The 24,955-nt window shown below is 55.7% G+C and overlaps 1 protein-coding gene and 2 gene segments (V, D, J or C); all 3 read right to left on the bottom strand.

The window, feature by feature from the left end:
- The window catches only part of LOC101323839 (Ig alpha-1 chain C region), a gene marked incomplete at its 5' end in the record, with an annotated part of 127,977 nt that overhangs the window by 90,788 nt on the left and 12,234 nt on the right, over positions 1-24,955 (bottom strand). The gene's annotated exons all lie outside the window — the stretch shown is intronic.
- Positions 1-24,955, bottom strand: part of LOC117311207 (immunoglobulin heavy constant epsilon-like) — a 112,805-nt gene that overhangs the window by 76,280 nt on the left and 11,570 nt on the right.
- Positions 13,415-24,203, bottom strand: LOC141277911 (immunoglobulin heavy constant delta-like). The segment is given in 8 exon segments: positions 13,415-13,712; positions 13,939-14,081; positions 18,291-18,623; positions 18,812-19,135; positions 19,428-19,493; positions 21,023-21,106; positions 21,275-21,592; positions 23,574-24,203. Coding segments are annotated over 5 exon segments (840 nt in total).

The raw sequence follows: 24,955 nt of genomic DNA, 5'->3' as shown, positions 1-24,955 counted from the left end.
TTGCTGTGATTTACGCCATAGAGTGTTCTGCCTATGTTTTCCTCTAAGAATTTCATGATGTCCGGCCTTACATTTAGGTCTTTAATCCACTTTGAGTTTATTTTTGTGTATGGTGTTAGGGAGTGTTCTAATTTCATTCTTTTCCATGTAGCTGTCCAGTTTTCCCAGCACCATTTATTGAAGAGGCTGTCTTTTCTCCACTATATATTCTTACCTCCTTTATCAAAGATAAGGTGACCATATGTGCGTGGGTTTATCTCTGGGATTTCTATTCTGTTCCATTCATCTATATTTCTGTTTCTGTGCCAGTACTATACTGTCTTGATTAATGTAGCTTTGTAGTATAGTCTGAAGTCAGGGAGCCTGATTCCTCCAACTCCGTTTTTCTTTCTCAAGATTGCTTTGGCTATTCGGGGTCTTCTGTGTTTCCATACAAATTGTGAAATTTTTTGTTCTAGTGCTGTGAAAAATGCCAGTGGTAGTTTGACAGGGATTGCATTGAATCTGTAGATTGCTTTGGATAGTAGAGTCATTTTCACAATGTTGATTCTTCCAATCGAAGAACATGGTATATCTCTCCATCTGTTTGTATCATCTTTAATTTCTTTCATCAGTGTCTTATAATTTTCTGCATACAGGTCTTTTGTCTCCTTAGGTAGGTTTATTCCTAGATATTTTGGTCTTTTTGTTGCAATGGTAAATGGGAGTGTTTTCTTAATTTCAGTTTCAGATTTTTCATCATTACTGTATAGGAATGCAAGAGATTTCTGTGCATTAATTTTGTACCCTGCTACTTTACCAAATTCATTGATTAGCTCTTGTAGTTTTCTGGTAGCATCTTTAGGATTCTCTATGAATAGTATCATGTCATCTGCAAACAGTGACAGCTTTACTTCTTTTCCGATTTGGATTCCTTTTATTTCTTTTTCTTCTCTGATTGCTCTGGCTAAAACTTCCAAAACTATGTTGAATGATAGTGGTGAGAGTGGGAAACCTTGTCTTGCTCCTGATCTTAGTGGAAATGGTATCAGTTTTTCACCATTGAGGATGATGTTGGCTGTGGGTGTGTCATATATGGCCTGTATTATGTTGAGGAAAGTTCCCTCTATGCCTACTTTCTGGAGGGGTTTTATTATGAATCAGTGTTGAATTTTGTCGAAAGTTTTCTCTGCATCTATTGAGATGATCATATGGGTTTTCTCCTTCAATTTGTCAATATGGTGTATCACGTTGATTGATTTGCGTATATTGGGGAATCCTTGCATTCCTGGGATAAACCCCACTTGATCATAGTGTATGATCCTTTTAATGTGCTGTTGGATTCTGTTTGCTAGTATTTTGTTGAGGATTTTTGCATCTATGTTCATCAGTGATATTGGCCTGTAGTTTTCTTTCTTTGTGACATCTTTGTCTGGTTTTGGTATCAGGGTGATGGTGGCCTCGTAGAATGAGTTAGGGAGTGTTCCTCCCTCTGCTATATTTTGGAAGAGTTTGAGAAGGATAGGTGTTAGCTCTCCTCTAAATATTTGATAGAATTAACCTGTGAAGCCATCTGGTCCTGGGCTTTTGTTTGTTCGAAGATTTTTAATCACAGTTTCAATTTCAGTGCTTGTGATTGGTCTGCTCATATTTTCTATTTCTTCCTGGTTCAGCCTCGGCAGGTTGTGCATTTCTAAGAATTTGTCCATTTATTCCAGGTTGTCCATTTTATTGGCATACAGTTGCTTGTAGTAATCTCTCATGATCCTTTGTATTTCTGCAGTGTCAGTTGTTACTTCTCCTTTTTCATTTCTAATTCTATTGATTTGAGTCTTCTCCCTTTTTTTCTTGATAAGTCTGGCTAATGGTTTATCAACTTTGTTTATCTTCTCCAAGAACCAGCTTTTAGTTTTACTGATCTTTGCTATTGTTTCCTTCATTTCTTTTTCATTTATTTCTGATCTGATCTTTATGATTTCTTTCCTTCTGCTAACTTTGGGGGTTTTTTGTTCTTCTTTCTCTAATTGCTTTAGCTGTAAGGTTAGGTTGTTTATTTGAGATATTTCTTGTTTCTTAAGGTAGGATTGTATTGCTAGAGCTTCCCTCTTAGAACTGCTTTTGCTGCATCCCATTGGTTTTGGGTCATCCTGTTTTAATTGTCATTTGTTTCTAGGTATTTTTTGATTTCCTCTTTGATTTCTTCAGTGATCTCTTGGTTATTAAGTAGTGTGTTGTTTAGCCTCCATGTGTTTGTATTTCTTACAGATTTTTCCTGTAATTGATATCTAGTCTCATAGCGTTGTGGTCAGAAAAGATACTTGATATGATTTCAATTTTCTTAAATTTACCGAGGCTTGATTTGTGACCCAAGATATGATCTATCCTGGAGAATGTTTCATGAGCACTTGAGAAAAATGTGTATTCTGTTGTTTTGGGATGGAATGTCCTATAAAAATCAATTAAGTCCATCTCGTTTAACATATCACTGAAAGCTTGTGTTTCCTTATTTATTTTCATTTTGCATTATGTGTCCATTGGTGAAAGTGGGGTGTTAAAGTCCCCTACTACGAATGTGTTACTGTCGATATCCCCTTTTATGGTTGTTAGCATTTGCCTATGTATTGAGGTGCTCCTATGTTGGGTGCATAAATATTTACAATTGTTATATCTTCTTCTTGGATTGATCCCTTGATCATTATGTAGTGTCCTTCTTTGTCTCTTCTAATAGTCTTTGTTTTAAAGTCTACCTTGTCTGATATGAGAATTGCTACTCCAGCTTTCTTTCGATTTCCATTTGCATGGAATATCTTTTTCCATTCCCTCACTTTCAGTCTGTATGTGTCCCTAGGTCTGAAGTGGGTCTCTTGTAGACAGCATATATACAGGTTTTGTTTTTGTATCCATTCAGCCAATCTATGTCTTTTGGTTGAAGCATTTAAAACATTTACATTTAAGGTAATTATCAATATGCATGTTCCTATTACCATTTTCTTAATTGTTTTGGGTTTATCATTTTAGGTCTTTTCCTTCTCTTGTGTTTCCTGCCTAGAGAAGTTCCTTTAGCATTTTTTGTAAAGCTGCTTTGGTGGTGCTGAATTCTCTTAGCTTTTGCTTGTCTGTAAAGGTTTTAATTTCTCCATCAAATCTGAATGAGATCCTTGCTGGGTAGAGTAATCTTGGTTGTAGGTTTTTCTCCTTCATCACTTTAAATATGTCCTGCCACTCCCTTCTGGCTTGCAGAGTTTCTGCTGAAAGATCAGCTGTTAACCTTATGGGGATTCCCTTATGTGTTATTTGTTGTTTTTCCCTTGCTGCTTTTAATATTTGTTCTTTGTCTTTAATTTTTGATAGTTTGATTAATATGTGTCTTGGCATATTTCTCCTTGGATTTATCCTGTATGGGACTCTCTGTGCTTCCTGGACTTGATTGACTATTTCCTTTCCCATATTAGGGAAGTTTTCAACTATAATCTCTTCAAATATTTTCTCAGTCCCTTTCTCTTTCTTTTCTTCTTCTGGGACCCCTATAATTCGAATGTTGTTGCATTTAATATTGTCCCAGAGGTCTCTGAGACTGTCCTCAATTCTTTTCAATCTTTTTCCTTTATACTGCACTGCAGTAGTTATTTCCACTATTTTATCTTCCAGGTCACTTATCGGTTCTTCTGCCGCAGTTATTCTGCTATTGTTCCCTTCTAGAGAATTTTAAATTTCATTTATTGTGTCGTTCATCACTGTTTATTTGCTCTTTAGTTCTTCTAGGTCCTTGTTAAATGTTTCTTGCATTTTCTCTATTCTATTTCCAAGATTTTGGATCATCTTTACTATCATTATTCTGAATTCTTTTTCAGGTAGACTGCCTATTTCCTCTTCATTTGTTAGGTCTGGTGGGTTTTTATCTCGCTCCTTCATCTGATGTGTGTTTCTTTGTCTTCTCATTTTGGTTAACTTACTGTGTTTGGGGTCTCCTTTTTGCAGGGTGCAGGTTCGTAGTTCCCATTGTTTTTGGTGTCTGTCCCCAGTGGCTAAGGTTGGTTCAGTGGGTTGTGTAGGCTTCCTGGTGGAGGGGACTAGTGCCTGTGTTCTGGTGGATGAGGCTGGATCTTGTCTTTCTGGTGGGCGGGTCCACGTCTGGTGGTGTGTTTTGGGGTGTCTGTGGACTTGTTACGATTTTAGGCAGCCTCTCTGCTAATGGGTGGGGTTGTGTTCCTGTCTTGCTACTTGTTTGGCATAGGGTGTCCAGCACTGTAGCTTGCTGGTCGTTGAGTGAAGCTGGGTGCTGGTGTTGAGATGGAGATCTCTGGGAGATTTTCACCGTTTGATATTACGTGGAGCTGGGAGGTCTCTTGTGGACTAGTGTCCTGAAGTTGGCCCTCCCACCTCAGAGGCACAGCACTGACTCCTGGTTGGAGCACCAAGAGCCTGTCCTCCACATGGCTCAGAATGAAAGGGAGGAAAAAAGAAAGAAAGAAGAAGATAAAATAAAATGAAGTTAGTAAAATAAAAAATAATTCTTAAGAAAAAAATTCTTTAAATAAAAACAAAAAACGGACAGACAGAACCCTAGGGCAAATGGTGAAAGCAAAGCTATACAGACAAAATCACAGACAGAAGCATACACATGCACACTCACAAAAAGAGGAAAAGGGAAAAAAATATATATCGTTGCTCCCAAAATCCACCTCCTCAATTTGGGATGATCCGTTGTCTATTCATGTATTCCACAGATGCAGGTACATCAAGTTGATTGTGGAGCTTTAATCCGCTGCTTCTGAGGCTGCTGGGAGAGATTTCCCTTTCTCTTCTTTGCACAGCTCCCAGGGTTTAGTTTTGAATGTGGCTCTGCCTCTGCGTGTAGGTCGCCGGAGGGCGTCTGTTCTTCGCTCAAACAGGACGGGGTTAAAGGAGCCGCTGATTTGGGGGCTCCGGCTCACTCAGGCCGGGGGGAGGGAGGGGTGCAGATGCGGGGCTGGCCTGCGGCGGCAGAGGCCGGTGTGACGTTGCACCAGCCTGAGGCGCGCCGTGCATTCTCCTGGGGAAGTTGTCCCTGGATCCCAGGACCCTGGCAGCGGCGGGCTGCACAGGCTCCCCGGAAGGGGGGTGTGGATAGTGACCTGTTCTCACACACAGGCTTCTTGGTGGCGGCAGCAGCAGCCTTAGCGTCTCATGCTTGTCTCTGGGGTCTGCGCTGTTAGCCGCGGCTCACGCCTGTCTCTGGAGCTCCTTTAAGCAGCACTCTTAATCCCCTCTCCTCGCGCACCAGGAAACAAAGAGGGAAGAAAAAGTCACTTGCCTCTTCGGCAGGTCCAGACTTCTCCCCGGACTCCCTCCCGGCCAGCCGTGGTGCACTAACCCCCTGCAGGCTGTGCTCACGCCGCCAACCCCCGTCCTCTCCCTGCGCTCCGACCGAAGCCCGAGCCTCAGCTCCCAGCCCCGCCCGCCCCAGCAGGTGAGCAGACAAGCCTCTCGAGCTGGTGAGTGCCGGTCGGCACCGAGCCTGTGCGGGAATCTCTCCGCTTTGCCCTCCGCACCCCTGTGGCTGTGCTCTCCTCCGCGGCTTCGAAGCTCTCCCCCTCCGCCACCTGCAGTCTCCGCCCGCGAAGGGGCTTCTGGTGTGTGGAATCCTTTCCTCCTTCACGGCTCCCTCCCGCTGGTGCAGGGCCCGTCCCTATTCTTTTGTTTCTGTTTATTCTTTTTTCTTTTGTCCTACCCAGGTACGTGGAGAGTTTCTTGCCTTTTGGGAGGTCTGAGGTCTTCTGCCAGCGTTCAGTAGGTGTTCTGTAGGAGTTGTTCCACGTGTAGATATATTTCTGGTGTTATCTGTGGGGAGGAAGGTGATCTCGCGTCTTACTCTTCCGCCATCTTGAAGCTCTCCTGTTATTTTTAATAGTTATTAGTTTTGTATATTCTGCATTTTTTTCTACTTAGAAAGTTATCATGCTTTAACATATTTTTGGTCTTGCTGAATCCACCAAGACCTCTAGTACAATGTTGCTTCCAACAAATTCTCTTTAAGAAAAAATATTTAAAGGTTTTTGGTAGCTAAACCTTGTCAGGCCAAAGAATTCCATTGCATTTTTAATTTGCCAAAAGTTTTATATCATAAAAGAGTGTTAAATTCTTTCAACTTTTTTTTCCTGTACTTTTGAGATGATCTTAAATTTTCTCTCCTTTAATATGTTAGTGCTTTGAATGACAATGATAGATTTTGTAATGTTAAACTATCCTTGTCTTTTTGAGATAAACCTGACTGGGTCATGGTGAATTATCTGTTTTTTATAAGGAGCAAAATTATTTGCTAATATTTTCTTTGGAATATTTGTATCTGTTTCATGAAGGAGACCGTCCCGCAACTTTCTTTCCCATGCTATCCTTGTCTGGCTCTGGATTAAGGTTACATTGACTTGTAGAATGAATTGGGCATTATTCCCGCTTTTTCACTTTTTGCGAGTTTCTATAAAATTTGAATGATTTTTTTAAAATTTGATGAAACATGGCCCTGGTATTTTTATTTGAAAAGATTTTAAACTACTTCAACTTATTTAATTAATATAGTACTATTGAGCTTTTCTGTTGAGTCATTTTTGATAAGATACTTTTCTAGTATTTTAAAATTTTATCTAAATATTAGTGCAATACATTTATTTATTATATCCTCTTACTACTTTTTTTAATCAATAACTAATTTTAACCCCTCTTTTTTAATATATTTAAAAAAATTAAATTTATTTTTGGCTGTGTTGGGTCTTCATTGCTGCACGCAGGCTTTCTCTAGTTGCGGCGAGCAGTGGTTACTCATCGTTGCAGTGCATGGGCTTCTTGTTGCGGTGGCTTCTCTTGTTGCGGAGCACGGGCTCTAGGTACGTGGGCTTCAGTAGTTGCAGTACACGGGCTTAATAGTTGCTACACGTGGGCTCTAGGGCACGTGGGCTCCAGTAGTCATGGCACGTGGGCTCAGTAGTTGTTGCTCGCGGGCTCTAGAGTACAGGCTCAGTAGTTGTGGTACATGGGCTTAGTTGCCCCACGGCATGTGGGAATCTTCCATGGCTTGAACCTGTGTCCCCTGCATTGGCAGGCATATTCTTAACCATGCACCACCAGCAAGTCCCAGTCCCTCTTTTTATTACAATTTTTTTTTTTTTTTGCGTTACGTGGGCCTCTCACTGTTGTGACCTCTCCCGTTGTGGAGCACAGGCTCCGGACACGCAGGCTCAGCAGTCATGGCTCACGGGCCCAGCCGCTCCGCGGCATGTGGGACCTTCCCGGACTGGGGCACGAACCTGTGTCCCCTGCATCGGCAGGCGGACCCTCAACCACTGCGCCACCAGGGAAGCCCTATTACATATATTTTTATTTTTGTTTTTTGCCATCTCTCTTTTATTCTTGTCTAGTTTCCTCAGAGGTCTGTCCCTTTTAAGAAACAATTTTGGATTTGTTGTCCCTCTTTGTTGCTTCGCTTCTTATATTTCATTGATTTTTTTGTTTATATGTTTATTATCTACTTCCTTCTTCCTTTGTGTTTACTTTGCTGCTCTTTTCCCAACTTTAAAACTTGGACTCTTTATTAATTCAGTGCTTTCTCCTTTCCAGACATTTAAGGCCATGGATTTCTCTTCTGATTTGACCCACGAGACATGTGGAGTTCAATTATCCTTTTGTCCTGGATGTCTTTCTCATTTGCAGTGCTGTCAGAGAACTTGACACTGTGCCTTTAATATTTTGCAGTTTACCTGTGGCCCAACAGGTGTTGAGCTTTACAGGTCGGCTATGTGTTCGGGGAGAGTGGGGCTGGCTGGACCGCGCTGGTGGACCCTGCTCTTAGGTCTGGAGCCCAGTCTAGCCAGGTCCCTGCCACCTCGCCATTGAGACTGCTCTTGGGAGGCCACCTGGATCCCCTCAGCCTCTGCCCAGACCCTTCAGGAGCAGGGATGCAGTGCAGCTCTCCCTCCACACGGCACCCCTCGTGGTGTCCCCGCCAGTCCTGGGCGCCGACCCTGCCACGTGCTGGTCCCCAGTTGGGTCCTCCGCCTCTGAGTGCTTCCCAAGCCCCTAAGTCCTGGCTGCATCGATGCTGTGATGCAGGAGGCCCTGGGGCCATCTATCTCCACAGGCCCTCAGCCTTCTCTAGACACGTGTGTGATCTGAGTGCTTCTCTCGGTGCACACCCCCTCCCTTCAGGACCTCTTGGCTTCCACCCTCCCTCCTGCACAGCCTGCTGTCCAGTGCAAGATTGAAAAGCGCCGCCCCCCCCCCCCAGATGCCTCCTGGGGCTTCCCATCGACCCAGCATAAAGCCTGGAGCTCAGACAGGGCTGGCATGGCCCCTGAGGTCAGCCCTGCTCTGTCTCCTGACCTCCTTCTCCCCAGACTTCCATCTGCTCACGCAGCCCCGCTGGCCTTCCCACTGCTCCTTGAACTTGCCAAGCCATTTCTGCCCCTGGAACTTTTTACCTTCTGCTCCTTCTGCGAGGATGCACCTCCCCAACCCCATGCAGACCGTGCATCCTCTCAGACCACGCCAGGCACTGAGGTGCCCGTCCTTGCCTGGCTACCTTGCCCTTCGTAGGGCGTTGATCAGTTTCTAATTATATCATTCTCCCCCATCAGGACAGTGGTGCCATGTGCAGTCACACGTGTGTGTCTCCACCTTAACACCTGTGTGGCACGCAGTGGGTCAGCTTGAATAGTTGCCACCTGACGCATGGTCTGCTGTTGATAGTCGCTTTTCTTTGATTACCTGTGACTTTTGACAATTTCCCGTGTTTTATTGGTTATTTGTTGTTTACAACTCGCTGGAAATGATCTCCCCTTCTGCTGAAAACTTTTCCTTGAAGTTTGTCCCATTCACGTTTTTTTCAACGTTCATTTAGTTGGACTCTGTGAATATTAATTTTATGGATTAACTTGACTCGGCCACAGGACCCAGATATTTGGTCAAACACTAGTCCAAACGGTGAAGGTATTTGAAAATGGGATTAACATTAAATCAGTAGATGTTGCATAAAGCAGATTGTCCTACATGGGTGGGCCTCATCTAATCAGGTGAAGGCCTTAAGAGGAAAAGCTCGAGGTTCCCTGAGGGAGAGGGGATTTGCCTCTGGACTCAAACTGTGGCATCAACTCTTCCCTGGGTCTCTGGGCTGCTGGCCCACCCTACAGGTTTTGGACTCTCCAAATCTTGACAATCACAGGACCCAATTCCTTAGACTCTCTCTTCCCCGCTATCTGAAGATCAATATACGCATGTACATGTATCTCTCTATCTCGTATATTTATTCTCTGAAGAACCTGACTGATACAGACTCTTTTGCATGTTATATACTTCAGCTGCTCTCTCTCCCATAGTATTTAGCTTTGTTTATTGTGATTTTATCCTCATAGATTAAAATTTTTTCTTTCTGTAGGCAAATCTATCAATATTATTTTTAAAGTTCCTGGCTGTGGTGTCATTCTGAGAAAACGCCTATTCACCCTGGCAGAGCATAAATAATTTCCCATAATTTCCTCTGGTCTGAGTTTTGATTTGCATCAAATGCTGGTCCTGACTTTGCTTTTGTCCTGACGGTGAGAGCAGGTGTCCTGTCTCTTTGCTCTTTCCATCTCCCAACTCTTTTGAGGTCTTGTCCTGGTCATATGTCTTCTAGAATAAACTCAACAAACAAGGGCCTGCTGTGGGCCAGGAACAGACATGGGCCGTGGCTGGAGAGCACAGCCTGGTTTCTGCCCAGGTCTGGGGAGGCTTCATTCCCAAGCCTTGGGGAGCAGGAATGGCGGAGACCCTTTTCCCCAAGCACCAAGGGAGGGGCGGGCAGTTGGGCCCCAGGCAGGGGCTGGGAAGTGAATCCCACACCACGGGGCCAGGATTGTCAGGCCTTGATTTAAGTATGGGAGGGCGGATGTGTGCTGTTTGTTACCACAACTGGAAACAGATGTTTCTGCCCTGGGAGGAGGGTGTCCAGGCAGGTGGGGCTGCGGGGACTCGGGTGAGCTGCAGAGCAAGGGGGGAATACGGCCCTCGGCTGCATGTCACAGGGCTGAGTGGCGGCCGGGGCTGCGGTGCCAGGAAGGCCACAAACACAGCCTTGTCGGGGGAAATGGCCGAGCCCGGGGCCCCAGGGCTGTCACATGCCTCCTGCAGAGAGGCCTCTGGAGTGACAGAGGTAGACTGATGGTTATTTAAGATAAAAAGGGGAAGTCTGCGGACAGGCGGCTCGCTGGGTTTTTCTGTTGAAGAACTGGGTGAAAGTGTGCGGAGTCCACCTGGCAGGCGCCGAGGGCTGAGGGCTGGCTGCGGTCAGGGGAGCTCGGCCGCTAGGCGGGGTGCAGGGACGTTTGTGGGTGACAGCGCACTTCATGCCTTATTTTGGGGCTTTTCGTGGAAGTGTTTCCTGGACAGAAGGAAGCTCAAGTGCAGACCCCCTGGCCCAGACCAGCACCCACCATGCTCAGGGGATCGCGGCTGTAGGCTTTGGTGCTGACAGCCCTTCTGGCCTCCCAGGGCCTGTGGGTGGGTCCCACGGCGCAAACCCCAGGGCAGGGCGGGGAGCCTGGAGCGCGGGCCTGGGGGCAGCCGGGAGATGCTGTGGCCACACAGGGGCCTTCTGTGGAGAGGTCGGCTGGGGGCCCACGTGCGTGCCCTCCTTGGTGGCTCTGAGGCCTCTCACCCCACCAGCCAGACTGCCCCTCCCTTCCTTCACACATTGCTTAGCTGCTGTGCACGCCGGGGCTGTACCATCCGGGCTGTCCAGGCTGGAGATAAGGCAGCACCAGGGGCCCCAGAGGTGGGGAGGTGCTGTGAAAGTGGGACACGGGCGTGGGGCAGGGTGGCTTGGCCGGTCTGGGTCAGCCGGGTGAGGCGTGGAAGTTTTGATTTCATTCTTGGTGTGACAGGAGCCCATCACTGGATTTGGGCTGGGGCTGCCGGGACAGATGCGAGTTTTGAAAGACCGCCCTGGCTGCGGGCCAGGGAGCGGGTGAGCGGGAGTCGTCTGGAGATGACCCTGAGGTGTCTTTTTGGCAGGTGTTCATTTACTGAGGTGGGAGAGAGGGGGCGAGGGGTCGATCTCAGAAGGGAAGTTACTTTGGGGCCGCTCCATCCGGTCCACCTGTGACCTTGGGACTTGCTCTGTGCCAGGGGCAGCCCCGGTCTCCATCCCCTCAGTGAATGTCTGTCGGCACCTCCTGCACGCGGGCTTTGTTCAGGGAGCAAGGGAAAACCCTGTGCTCTGGGGTAAACTTTCTGGGTGAGGACAAAGAAACAGCCAGCTAGTGTCATGAGTACGTGAGCCGTAGAACGTGCCAGAAGGGCCAAAGAAGAGACCTCGGCAGGGAAGGGGGATGGGTGTGGTGCCGTTCTCATTAGGGCAGATGGGGTGGGCTTCATGCAAAGACTTGAAGGGGGTGAGGGAGGGACCCTCCAGAGCCTGGGAAGAGGTCTCTTCGAGGGGACAGCCAGTGGGGAGGCCCTGCCCGGAGGAGGGGGCAGGTGGGGTGGAGGGACGGGAGGCTGGGGCAGGGCGGGGCCACCACGAGGACCCCAGGACCTGCAGGTGAATTTCTAATCAAATGTGAGGCCCTTTCGGGCTGTGGACCAGCTGAGGCCTCATCCAAGATCTCGAGACAGGGCTGCCCTCGCTGCTGGGCTGAGAAGGCTGCAGAAGGCAAGGGGGTGCAGAGAATGCCACCAAGGAGCCTGCAGGCATGGCGACTGCCCTGGCCAAGGTGGCGGGCCGGCCAGTGTGGGAAATGAGGCTTCCTGGATGGGTGTGGCAGGCAGAGCACAGGTCTGCTGCTCGACTGGGGCAGGCTGCAGAGAAAGAAGGGAGTCAATTCCCAGAGTTTGCACCCAAGCCGCTGGCATGGCGGGGCACCCTTGGCTGGGACGGGGAGGATGCTGGGGATGGGCTGGTCTGGAGGGACTGTCGGTGTCTTAGTTCTTGCGGCTGCAGCAAATTACCACAAACACGTGTCTGCTCACGGTCTGCAGGCCAGACGTCTGAAACAGTCTCACTGGGCCTCGAGCAAGTGAGGGCAGGGCTGCGCGGGGAGGGCCTGCTCCTGGCCTTTTCCAGCCGCCCGAGCGGCATCCCTTGGCCCGTGGCCCTGTCCTCCGTCTTCGAAGCCGGCAGGGTAGCCGGCCCTGCCTCTGTGTCACAGGCCCTTCCTCTTTGTGCCAGGCCCCCCGTGCCTCCCCCTCGTGAGGACCTGGTGATGACGCTGGGCCGAGAGGCTAGGACCCTCGCGCATCTCAGGGTCCCGGGCGTAGTCATCTGCACAGTCCCCACTCACAGGCTTCAGGGATCAGGACATCTTCAGGACCGTGTTCAGCCCACCAGCCAGATGTTTGGTGGCAGGTGTGTTGAGGGTGAGACGTGTTGTTGACTTCCAGCGCCAACATGTGGAATGAGGTCCACATTTGGGGACAAGAGAGGAATGCCAGCCGTGGACAAATGCTGTGGGGCGACAGGCTGGGTTGGGGGCTGCAGGGCACAACCAGTGACAAGGGGAAGCCGGCAGCGTGGTGTCCAGGAGCCAGCGAGGGGGGCGAGAACATGACGCCCGACACGCAGACCGGCCAGGGAGGGCACGGCCTCGGCACCGACCCCTCACCCCCGCCCTGGTCCGCGGGTGGGGAAGCAGGGAGGACATGCCCGAGGCTGGCAGCCGGGCAGGTGTCCGCCACGCTGGCCGCCCCTCCTGGTGGGGCGAGAAAGCCTGGGCTGATCGGGGCCAGGTCCACCCCCTCGCCTGCCGCGGGGACTCCAGGCAGTGGCGGGGAGTGACCAGGTGCTGGGCAGGACCAGCGTCTTCTCCAAGCCCTGTGGGGCAGCACTTTGTCTACTCCCCAGCCCGCCCTGCGTGAGGGGTGCTGTCGCCGCGTCTGACGGAGGGGTGGATGCATGGAGGGCTCGGGGGCTGCCCGAGCCGTGCAGATGGTGAGGGCGGCTCTGTGCGCCCAGCTGCTCCCGCCACCACCACTCAGTGCTGTCTCCCGTGCGTGTGCGTGTGTGCGCTGCATGAGCACACGTGTGCCTGTGTGTGAGTGTGAATCCGTGTGTGTGCGTGGCTGCAGACCCGCACACGTGTGCCCACGTGCATATGCCCTTGCTTTTGCATGTGTTTGCACACGTGCGTGTGCTTGTGCTTGCAGGGTGCAGACCCACGTGTGCACTGCATGTGTAGGCGCACAATGCTCATGTGTGTGAAGAGTGCATGCATGTGTGCACGTGTGCCTGCCTGTGTGGACGGGCACATGTCTGGTGTGGGCAGCAGGGCCTTTGGTGCAGGGAGCTCTCCCAGCTTCCTTGTCGCGGCAGCTCCCCGATGCATGCCCTGACCCTGCCGGCCCCCGTCCTCGGATGTTTGCCCTCAGCCTTCTGGGTTCTCTGACCTGGGGATACCCGAAACGCTGGGACGCAGAAACAGGAGGCAGGTGACGTGAGCCAAAGCTGTTTATGGGGCTGGACGGTGGGCGGGAAGGTAAGGGGGCCACAGTCAGGACCGCTGGCTCAGGGCCAGCTGGGGGAGCCACCCACCTCCCTGTATCATGATGCCCTCCTCTCTGTGTCGGGGGCTGGGCTCTGCCGTGGGCAGAGGAGAGTGAGTGGGGGTCAGGGGTGGGGCTGGAGGCCTCTGTGCACAGGGTGGAGTCCTGCCCTCTGGCAGCAGTGGGCGGCGTGGAGGCCAAGCTTCCCCCGCTGCAGTGCCGGCACCAGCTCTCTGGGACTACTTCACCTGCAGCAAGAGCCCCAGGGTCAGGAAGGCGGCGGGGTCCCAGAGGACAGGGTGCAGGCCCCCAGGTCAGGGCCCCCCCGCCCAGCTGAGTCAGGGACCCCACCTCTCTGACCCCCACGAGCGCAGGTCCAAATGCCTGTCCTATGCTAGGGCTGTGGGTGGAGGGAGGGGAGCCGCCCTGCCGGGCTCCCTGCTCACGGGGCGCCGGCTGCCTGGGCCACCCTACCTTGATGAAGGTGACGAAGCCGCCGTAGAGCAGAGTGACAAGGAAGAGGGCCACGAAGGTGAGCCACAGGCGGCCCGTGTCCTCCAGCTCTGAGTAGTCGTCACCGCTCTCGTCCTGGCTCCGCGGGGGCAGGGTGGCCAGACCTGGGGAAGCGCCAGTGCCGCTGAGACCACGCCTGCGCCGGCACACGGTGGGCCCCCAACGCGCACATGCAAACGGCCTGCTCCCTGCCGGGCCGCGCTGGCCGCTGGCGCTCTGCAGGGCCCGCCGGGTCACTGTGCCTGGTGGGGCTGACGGTCTGGAACCAAACTGACTCACAGCTCAGTTCATGCCAGCGTGACTGGGTGCAGCGCGTGGGGGGCACTGACACCAATGTGGACACAGGGGGCCCGGCCCGGCCAGGCTGGACCACGAGAGCCTCCCTCAGAAGTGGCAGCTCTGTGACAGGGTGAAAGATAAGATGGTGCCAGCCAGGCAGAGAGAGCTGGGAACAGCGTCCAAGCAGGAGGAACAGCATGAAGAGTGCCCTGTCTCAAGAGAGCCTGACCCGGAAAAGTGGACGGGAGCTCCGTGTGCCTGCAGCGGGGACCTGGGGCCAAGCGGCGGGAGATGAGGCCAGAGTGGGGCTGGGGCTGGGCCCTGCTGGTGACTTTATCCTGAGAACAAAGGGCTTTAAGCAAGGGCATGTGAAGGCCAAGTTTGAATATCAAAAAGTCATTCCTGCTGGAGTTGGAGTGGTTGGGGTGCAAGGCAGGATGAGAGGAACTTGCTAGCGTCCGAGCCCAGGTTAACACACTTGTGCGGAAAGCGCCCCAAAGTCCGGAGGGAGACCCCGGGGGCAGGTAGGAAGTACTGGGTCCCGGGACCCATCTCATGCCCCGGACTTTCCTAGTCGTTCATTCCATGAATGTTTATTGAGGGTCTTCCTCGTGCTTGACCAGAGTTACCGGAAGTGGGGTCTGTACGTGGTACTGGCCGGGAACCACTGGTCACAGGGCACAGGAAATAGGTGTGGAAATTGTGTGCATTGGAAATTTTTATAGCAGTCTGTTGAATCTAATAATAAAAAATCAGCACATCTTGGTTTCTGTTTGTCTCAGATTTCTAGTAATTAGTTCATATTGTATTCTGCAAAGGTATTGGTCCATGATTCATTGGAAAAAATTTAAAAGGCAGCAGCCCTTTGCCACAGAAAACTTGAAGGAGCCTGTTCTACACACATGGAATGCAGGGGTGAGCAGGCCGGGGGTCAGTGAGATGGGTAAACATGACGACAGGTTCCCATGGACCTGCTCCATCCAGTTAAAGGCCAGGTGTACCAGATGCCCCATGACCCAGCCCTGGCGTCAGGGATGTCTTCTCAGTTACACAAGAGAGCTCGTGTGAATGATAAGCAGAAGTTGGCGGGATGAGAAGGTGGGAAAGATTTGGGGTGGGGGAAGCAGCGTTGGGAAGAATTGCAGGTGAGAGAGGTCATGCCCATTCACCCCTCTGGAGTGGGGCAGGAATGTGTCAGCGGGCAGCCCTGGGACAGGGTTTCTGTCCTGTCCTGACAGGGTCAGGATCTGGAAGTTTTCCTTAGGGCAAAAGAAGCCATGAAAAGAGCTTGAGCCAAGGGGCGACGTGACTGGCATTGCTTCCAGTCCCCACATCTGGGTCACCTGTGGGGCTGATTCTATTTGCTAGTTTAAATCTTGATGACGCGTGAAGGTTTTCGCTTATGTGCATGCCTAGGAGATTTTGATTGCGTGTGGACGTTGTGCACAGACAGACAGGGAGCCTGAGGTAGATTATCCATGTGTATTTTCCATGAAGTGGGCACACACCTCCTCTGTTGGGCGGGGAGGGTGAGGGGCTCATTGTTTTCACCAGGAGTTGAGCTGGGCTGGGTAGCAGGATCGCTGGCTCCTGGGTCTGAATGTTTGGTGGGGTCAGGCCCCTCCAGTGGGGCTTTGGGGTCTAAGCCTCGTCCAAGGCTGGAGATCTCTTGCCTCGCTCTGCTCCCAGACACTGCTCACTCAGCAGAAGTCCTGGGTGGGGGAAGCGGCGGGTGGGGGAGGTTTGTCTGGGGCCCATCTGTATTCCCACTCCCCAGGCCAGCCCACACAGACGCTACACCTCGGCAGATTCCCTCGCGTCCCTCTCCTCTCATGGCTGCCCAGGCCTCTTGTCCGCCTGTCTGGGATGAGGATACAGTGGCCAGCAGCCTCCTCTGGCCCAGGGATCTGGGTCAGTTGGACGCTGAGTCCTCAGCTCTTCAGAGGCCTTAAATAAATCTGATTTCTACTGTTTACTCGACGTTGTCCTGTCGCCGCGTGAGTGGCCATCTCACTAGCTTCTGCACCCTAAGTGGAAGCAGAACCTCGATGGATGTTTAAAGATCACCTTGGCTGCTGAGTGAAGGATGGGCTGTGGAGGGGGCGACGCTGGCAGCGAGACCGGCAGGGAGCGCGGAGGTCTGGGGTGGGGTCAACAGAGAGAGGCGTGAGGACTCGAGGTATTCAGGAGTTGGGGGGCTGCCTGGCTGCGAGGGTGGCGGAGGGCCGAGGTCCCTTGGCTTCACTTTGGGGGATGGGACGCATGGCTGAGGAGTGCTGGGGCCGCAGAGCAGGCCAGGAGGGAGAGGCGAGGCGCCCCGTGGGAGGCAGCGTTCCAGCTGCCGTTTTGTAACAATAACGAGGACCACAGGTGCTGGCCTAGGCTGAGCACGCTGCAAGTCTCCCCTCCTTTGGGAAGAGGCGGACGGTGGTGGGCTGACCCTAGAGCGGCGGGGGATGGCGTGGCCTACGGATGGGGGACCGGGGACCCTGGGTCCTTGGAGGAAAGCAGCAGGACCCGTCGAGGCAGCAAGCCACGACTCGGGGGGCATGCAGCTGGCCCAGCGAAGAGAGAGGCTGCAATCCAGGCTGTGCAGGGGCTGAGGAGAGGGTGGCCGAGGCTGCCTTAAGCAGGGAGCCGTCCTGGCTGCCCTCCACTGGTCGGGAGGAGGGGTCGGGGCAGGGAAGGCCCAGCTGCCTGCCGGCTCAGACCCGGGGCGAGATGGTGCGGGCCGTGGCCTCCTGGACGAGGCCTTTCTTCCCCTCACTCCCAGGGGGCCCTGCGGACTGGCCAGGCCTCCTGCCGCCTCTGCCGCCCACCCTGTCTCCAGAGTGTGTGGCCCTGGCGGGTGGACATATTTCTGGCCCCTGTGGGAGGTGTGGGTCAAGGCTCTGAAGGTGCCCGGTCCAGGGTCTCCTGGGACATGAGACCACGGAGAGCCTGCGCTGTGCCTGGGGGCCCGTCTGCCCAGGGGAAGAGAGAGGGGCAGGGGCAGGAGGCCATTTCAGTGACCCAGGAACAGACAGGCCAGAGGGGCGTGAGCCGTGACAGGTGGCCCAGCACAGACGGCGCCTGGATGGGGAGGGGCAGTGCTGTGAATCGGGCTGTGCCCCAGGCGGGCACTTCAGGAGGACACCTGCTGGGGCACAGGTAGGTGGGCCGGGGGTGCAGCCGCTCTCCGGGGGACCCTGCAGGGCCAGCGGGGGCACTGCCCACCAGGAGGCCGCTGCTGCCAGGCCCGTCTGTGTGAGGGCTGCTGTCCGGGCGTCTCCTCCACTCTGAAGGGTGCCCCTGGCGAGGGCCAGGGCCGTAGGCAAGGTGCCCGACCCCAGTACAGCAGGAGCCTTCCTGTCCCCCTCGCCTTGCCGACTCGGGCCCCCCAGCTGCCAACACCTTCCTCTGCCTGGCTCCTATCGGGTGGCCTGGGGCCTGGGCCCCTGCTACAGCTCCTGCCCGGCCCAGGGTGCCCACCACTGTCCCTGGGCCCCCACTACAGCCTCTTCTCTGGCGCTGTCTGTCCACTCTTCCCCTCTGAGTGGCGTGTGGTCAGGGCCTGCCGTGGGTGTGTGCCGGTCTGACTCCCTTGGGTGCCCTAACCCAGCCCCCGCTTCCGGGCATATCTGGCTTCCCAGGTGCTGACCGTGCTCCCGGATGGGCGGAGGTCTTGGGGGCTGGGGAGGCTTGGACGCCCCCGGGGGGCCGCTGTCTGGGGTGATCACCCTCACACCCAGCCCAGGGGAGGCCCTGCTCTGCACCCAGAGGTGGGTGCACCTTGGAGGGAGATGGCTGCTCCTCGGGGACTGGGGTGGGGGCCCACCTCCCACCCTTCCTGGGCCAGCACATGGTGTGTGGACACGGGGCCGGGCCTGATGGGGCAGCTTCCAGGGCACCCAGAGCCCCCAGGGCAGGGAGGCGTGCACTCCAGACGCGCAGCAGCCTGGTCCCCGCTGCCCGGCTCCTCCGGGGCTGCCCCTCCGCCCCGGCCCAGCGTCTGCCACCGGCTCGGATGGAAGCCCCCAGCCCGCGTGACTCACCACCAGTGTCCAGGTTCCAGCTGGCGCTGAGCAGCGTCCGGGAGGCCTCGTGCCTGACCACACAGGTGTAGGTGGCAGCCGCACGGCCCGGGAAGGCGGGGACGCGCAGGACGCTCCAGGTGCGGAACGAGGAGTTCCCAGGCTGGGCTGCGGGGTGCGCCGTGGCGGACCAAGAAGGGTCCACCTCGCGCTGCCCCTCCAGCCAGGCGAGGAGGATGCCCAGCGGTGAGAAGTTGGACACCTCGCACAGGAGCCAGGTGGCTGCCTCGGCAGCGGGCAGTGGACTGGGCGCCGTCAGGACGCGGACGGCAGGCTTGCTGGGCGCCAAGGCCTCTGTAGCGAGAAGCCCGGTCACGCTTTGGGCCGGGGGCATCGGGAGAAGCCAGGCGGCCAGGGGACGCTGGGTCCCACCCCCCGGGGTCCCCTGGTGGAAGGAGGTGGCCAGGGGCGCTGCTGGCTGCGGTGTGGGGCGCAGGGGGCCCGCGGCTGCCCTGTCTCCCCGGCCTGGGAGCCGCCCTCACCGTGTTCTCTCTGTGCTGCCAGAGTGACCGGGGACCGCAGGCCAGGGCCACTCAGCGTGCAGGTGACGGACGCCCCGTTGGCCCACAAGGCCCTGGGCAGGGGCAGGTGGCTGCTCTGGCTCCAGGACCCGTTGGTGTGTTCTTTGGGCTCCTCCTCCGTGTGCCCGCTGTGGGGCTTCCCATCCACCTCCCAGGACAAGCGGGCTGCCTGCAGGTCGCCTCCCACCGCCAGGCAGGTGAAGGTGGCCTGAGCCTGGAGCCACAGGCCCTGCAGGGGAGGGCGCAGCAGGTAGACCCTGGGGGGCTGGGTGTGGTTCCGGCACTCTGCAGGGGACAGGGACAGGTTGGCAAGGGTGTGTGGTGGTCCCTGGCGCAGTGGATGGGAGCGGGGTCGAGGGGTGGCCAGCAGCTCCTGGTGTCTTTAGTCACCGCCCAGCCCCAGGCCTGCCCTCTCCCCAGAGCCACCGGCCCTTGCTGCTTTCAGAAGGGCAGTGGGCCGGTGACCTCCCGTTGCCCACAGCCGGGCTGGGGTCTCGCTTGCAGGCAGGCTCTCTCGGCCGCTGAAAGTTCTCCACCCTTCTCCCCACCCCCACACTTGGTTGCCCCAAGGACTGACCTCTGCAGGGGTCCTTTGGATTTTCTGGCATCCGGGCTTCTGTCTGGGTGCGACTGGTGGACAGCACTGTGGGGGAACGGGGTGAGTCAGGGTCTCCTCCCAGCTCCACAGACGGCTGGCGCTGTGGCCTGCCCGCACTGCCGGCCCCCTTCCCACCCTCTGGGGGTCGTCTCCATCAGCCCTCCCCGAGTACACCTCCAGGCTCTGGCGGGACCCTGGCTGTCTGCTGCTGGTCACGAGTACCTGTGCTCAGTGCTCAAGGACCGTCCCCAAGACAGCCACCTCGACAGTTTAGGGTGATGGTGACCAGTAAGTTATTGGGCCATAAATTGCGACAGCCCAGGGGTCAGCCAACTTTTCTGTCAAGGGCCAGAGAGCAAATATCTTTAGGCTTTGCAGCTGCACGGGGTTTCTGTCTGTCCTCTTGCCCTCCTCCTCCTGGTCCATCCCTCTAGAACTGGAAAGGCCAGTCCTAGGCTGTAGAGATCAGGCTTTGGGCCGCATCTGGCCTGTGGGCCGTGCGAGAGCCGGGCAGCGTCTGGGTCAGGGGGCCCTCCCTTTTCGGAGGGCTTGGCTCGTGCGGTCAGCACACCTTAGGCCCCAGGTGGGTCATCTTCCATGGGAGGGCGGTCCGGCCCCAGAACAGGAGGGCCCAGCCTGTCCTCTTGAAGCTCCGCCCTCTACCCACCAAGGCTGCCGGGTGGATGGTCCGGCTGCAGGAATCACGGCTGGGGCTGAGTGCTGACACACGCTGGGAGGGTTGTGGGTGTGCACAGCCCTGCCGCGGTGACCTTCTCATCTGGAGGACTGAACTATCTCCTGATTCCCCACGCCCTGTGTGCCCAACCAGGCCACCCCGAGCCTGGGGGACACGCACGGCGGGAGCAGATTCTGCCCTGGGGTGTGAGCGTCTTGATCAATGAGCTGGGCAGGGCCCCCACGGAGATGCCACCTCGGGTCGCGGCCGCTGTCCTCTGCTTGGAGCTGCACTAGCACTCCAGAGGGCCGGCGAGGGGGCTGCCATTCTCTGTGTGACCAGCACACCTCCAGTGGTTTCTGCCCTTCTCAGAGCGAGGACACGCTTCCCAGGGTGGCAGACAGGGTGAGGTGTGACCCTGGGCCCCAGCCAGGCCCCCAGCACTCAGAGAGCCTGGAGCCGGGTGGAACTGGGGGTGAGGTCGGCTTTTGCCAGCTGCCACGGCTCCCCGGCCCTGTGGGTGGCACCCTGCTTCTGTGAGGGTCTCGGGGCTCAGTTCCATACTCCTGGCTGCCTTGGGAATGTGTGCCCGTGTGAGGCTCCACGGCGAGCTCACGGTCAGCGGGTCTGCTGGGCCAGGTGAGCCTGGAGCTGGCCTGTGGGCTCTCCCTCTCACAGTGCCCCTCACGTTGTGACCTGACCACATTCATGAGGGGCTGATGGCCACACGGGGACCTGAGGTGGTCTCTGCAGTAGGTACCCCTCAGGTCAGTGCCCTGACTTCCTGGCTCAGGCTGTGACTTAAGGACTCATGGGAGAAGTCATGGAGGGCTGCCAGAGGGAGGCAGCTGGGGGCCGGGCAGGCAGGTGGGGGTGTGCGTGGACGGGGGCTGCTGACCTGTGATCCTTGGAGTGGTTAGGGTGAAGTCCACTAACTGGGACGTCACAGAGGACACCAAGTGGTTTGGAGTCTGCTTCGATGCTGAAATCAGGGAAGCAGTGAGCAGGTGAGGGTCAGAGTGCAGTGTGTACTGGGGGGAGGGGCCGCAAGGTGAACAGGAAGGGCAGGGGGTGGGGGGCGAGCAGGGTGATGTAGTGGGGATGCGCCTGGCCTGACCCCGCCCCCGGCCGCGGGAGGAGCCCGGCTCACCTGGGACACGCACTGACAGGGACCGGTCGCCGTTGGGGTGCTTGACGCTGCACAGCAGGTGCTCTTTGGAGCCCTGGGGGATGCTTGAGAAAGGCAGGAGCACCTGGGAGGAGGCCGCGTACTTGCCCTCCCGCAGGACGGCCGGGAAGCTGTGGATGTTCAGGCTGCTGATGCCGGTGTTGTTACTGTAGCTCCAGGAGAAGCTGATGGAGCTGGGCAAGAAGTCCCGGGCCAGGCAGCCCAGGGCCACCGGGTTCTCATCAGACTGGGAGTTCACGCAGGAGACCAGGGGGAAGAGAATCGGGGCAGACGGGCTCCCTGAGGACCCGAGAGAGAGGACAAAAGAGAAAGGGGGCGTGAGAAGTGTCTCTCGTGCCCTGCCGGTAGGTCGGGGGTTCGGGCGACCCGCCTTCCCTCTGGGACAGTGGAGCCGGCGCGGCCTCACTGCCCCTGGCTCAGCTACACTGGGCCCAGGCTGGGGGTCTGGGGTCGGAGGGAGGGTCTGAAGGTCATCGGTGAGGATGATGCAGACTCAGCTCCACCGGTCCTCAGCACAAGCAGGTCACTGAGGTCGGCCCAGAGCAGCCAGGACGGCCCAGCGTGACTCCCAGGGCTCAGCGGAGGTTAAACCCTCCCAAAGCAGCTCGTCCAAGTCGAGCCAGCCCAGCCAGTCCACTTCTGCGGGACCCATCTCAGTCCCCATTGGTTAGCCCAGCCCCGCTCAGCCCAGTTCAGCTCCGCTCAGCCCAGTTCAGTGTAAATCAACCCAGCTCAACCCAGTTCAGCTCAGCTTAGCCCAGCTCAGCCCAGCTCAGCCCAGCCCAGCTCAGCCCAACTCAGCCCAGCTCAGCCCAGCCCAGCCCAGCTCAGCATAGCCCAGCTCAGCACAGCTCAGCTCAGCCCAGACCAGCTCAGCCCAGCCCCGCTCAGCCCAGTTCAGTGCAGTTCAACCCAGCTCAGCTCAACTCAGCTCAACCCAGCCCAGCCCAGCTCAGCTCATCCAGTTCAGCCTGGCTCAGCCCAGCTCAGCCCAGCTCAGCTCAGTCCAGCTCAGCTCAGCTCAGCCCAGCCCAGCTCAGCCCAGCTCAGCCCAGCCCAGCTCAGCCCAGCTCAGCCCAGCCCAGCTCAGCCCAACTCAGCCCAGCTCAGCCCAGCCCAGCCCAGCCCAGCCCAGCTCAGCTCAGCACAGCACAGCTCAGCACAGCTCAGCTCAGCTCAGCCCAGCCCAGCTCAGCTCAGCCCAGCCCAGCTCAGCCCAGCCCAGCCCAGCTCAGCTCGGCCCAGCTCAGCCCCACTCACACCCGTTAAACCAGGCTCAGCTCAGTCCAATCCACCTCAGCTCAGCCCGGCTTAGCCCAGCTCAGAGCAGCTCAGCCCAGTTCAGTCCAGTTCAGCCCCACTCAGCCCGGCTCAGCTCAGTCCAATCCAGCTCAGCTCAGAAAGCCCGGTTCAGTCCGGTTTTGTCCAGCTCAGCTCAGGCCTGCTATGGGCAGCCCAGGGTAGCCCTGCACAGCCCTGAAAGCCCAGTGGTTCTAGCCAGAAAGCACCAGACCCACTTGCCTTGGCTAAGGCACCCGGTCCAGGAATCCCGCACAGCTGGGCTGGGCCCGGGGTCAGGTCCCTTTGTGCCCCTTGCTCTCTCCTCTCCCCGGAGTCCCTGCCCTCCCCTTCCCACTGGGCACCCGATTCCTCCGTGCCTGCCCCGGGCCCGGCCGGCTTCGGCTCCCAGCAGTGTCAGCCACCACCTTCCTCGGCTCCCTGGGATAATGCTTGCTGGCGACTTTACACTCCCTAAAGCATCTCGCAAGAGCCTAGGCGCATTTGCCCTCATCAGAAGGACGGTCCCAGCCTCTCTGGAATGGGGAGCGTGGCTTCTCCGGGGAGAGGAGAGCCTCGGGGACGCTTCCCTCGGCGCCTTGGCCTTCCCGGGCACGTGCCCGTGGCCCCAGTTCCTCTCACTCCCGAGTCTCAAATGAGTCCGACTTGACAAAATCCCCTCCAGGAAAAATCCTCATTAACAATGACGGGAAACGCATTTTATGTGAGTTGCCGCGCACAGCTGTGCTCTTTATCCCAAAGCTCTGCGGAGGCTGCTTTCCAGTGCACAGCAACGATCTAAAACCCAGAGCCGCCTTTCCCGCTTAAGCGAGGACACGGTAAGGGGTGCCCTGGTGTGTGAAGCACCCGGGCCCACACAGGCAGTAGTCAAAGACTGATTCCCCTTCGAGCGAAAACAAAACCGTTTCATACAGATTTCCCGGAGCAGCACATCCGGCGGCGCTGGCAGCCTTCCTCTTACCTTTCCAGGCTCCCGGTCACGGGCAAGTCCCGGGGGGTCTTTGGCCTGGAAGAATTCCTCCAAATCCCTTAAAAACGGCTGACTCCACTAGCCCACTGGCCGGCGGCAGAAGCCAGGACTGCCATCCCCTGCTCCGGGCGGTCCCAGGAGGCCCCCAGCCACGGCGGGCCTGGGGGCACCCGCTCTCGGACCCTCCACGGGAGCTCCTTCCACTAAGATGCTGGCTGGGCCGATGACTCAGAACAGAGACGGCCCTTCCAAAGCGTCCTGAGTCCTTCCGGACTCACACCCGCCTGCGTCTCCTCAATCCACCAACCAACGTGGTTACTGAGATACTTCATGACGAATGCACACATTTCTCCTAAAATCTGTCCTGAGCTGGATACCTGCAAAGTGGTCTCGAAAAATACTGAAAGGAGGGCAACCGTATCAGAATACCAGAGTGTTTCTTAGTCACGAAGAGAAAATCGACCGGCTAAAGACTGTGGGCACACTCATAGTGAAAACAGTGCTTCAGGGCATCGGAGGATGCTTTGGGATTAATTACCTTGAAGGAATACCCATTAGAACATTATACGAATGCATTGATAAAATGCACCTAAGACTATTTACTTTCTTAAATGTTTACTCTGAAAATGAATATAAACGAGCAGTTGATAAGCTAAAACTGAAATCGATTCAAATAGTTCAAATAGGAAGTAGGAGCTGGCAACCCCAGGAGCACTGAACGGATCCTCTCACAGCCTCGGAAGGACCAGCCCTGCCGGCACCTTGATCTTGCTTCCAGCCTCTAGGCTGTGAGAGAATGAACTTGTGTTGTTTAAGCCTGGCCTGTGGTTCTTTGTTGTGACAGCCCTCAGACACTCCTACAGGTGCTGTCCTGAGCTGTCAGCCCCGTGGCCTGCATGAGAACCCCCCCATCCCCACTGGGGGTGGCTGTGCTCTGTGGGACCCCTCATTGAATGTCCCACAGCCTGACAGGGTGGGCTGCAAAGGGCACCGTTTAATCAGAAATATGCACCGGGAGCCCACTGCCAGGGGAAGGGTTTCTCTGGGGACCCGTGTCCACTGCCAGCTCTCTTAGGCAGTCGCCTCTTCAAGCCCCTGCCACCCCTGTGGGCCCCCAGCACCCTGAAATTGCCTCCCAGGGGAGATGGCTCCCAGACCGCCCTCACCTGGGCCACCTCCTCTGGTCCCTGTGCCTCCTCTCCTGTCCCACCGCCTGCTGCCACAGCTGGCCCGGACTTCTCTGCATCGCCTGGCTCAGCTCCCTTCTCCGAGCACTAATCCCTGGCTCCCCTACCTCCTGCCAGCTGTCCCCCTTTCTGGGCCTTTCCTCTGTGTCTCTCCCGGCCGTTTCACCCGAGACCTCTGCGCCCGCT

Source organism: Tursiops truncatus, chromosome 2 (assembly GCF_011762595.2).
Source record: "Tursiops truncatus isolate mTurTru1 chromosome 2, mTurTru1.mat.Y, whole genome shotgun sequence".
Taxonomy (NCBI): Eukaryota; Metazoa; Chordata; class Mammalia; order Artiodactyla; family Delphinidae; genus Tursiops; species Tursiops truncatus.
The sequence above is the reverse complement of the archived record's forward strand: the minus strand, read 5'-3'. Positions and strand labels throughout refer to the sequence as shown.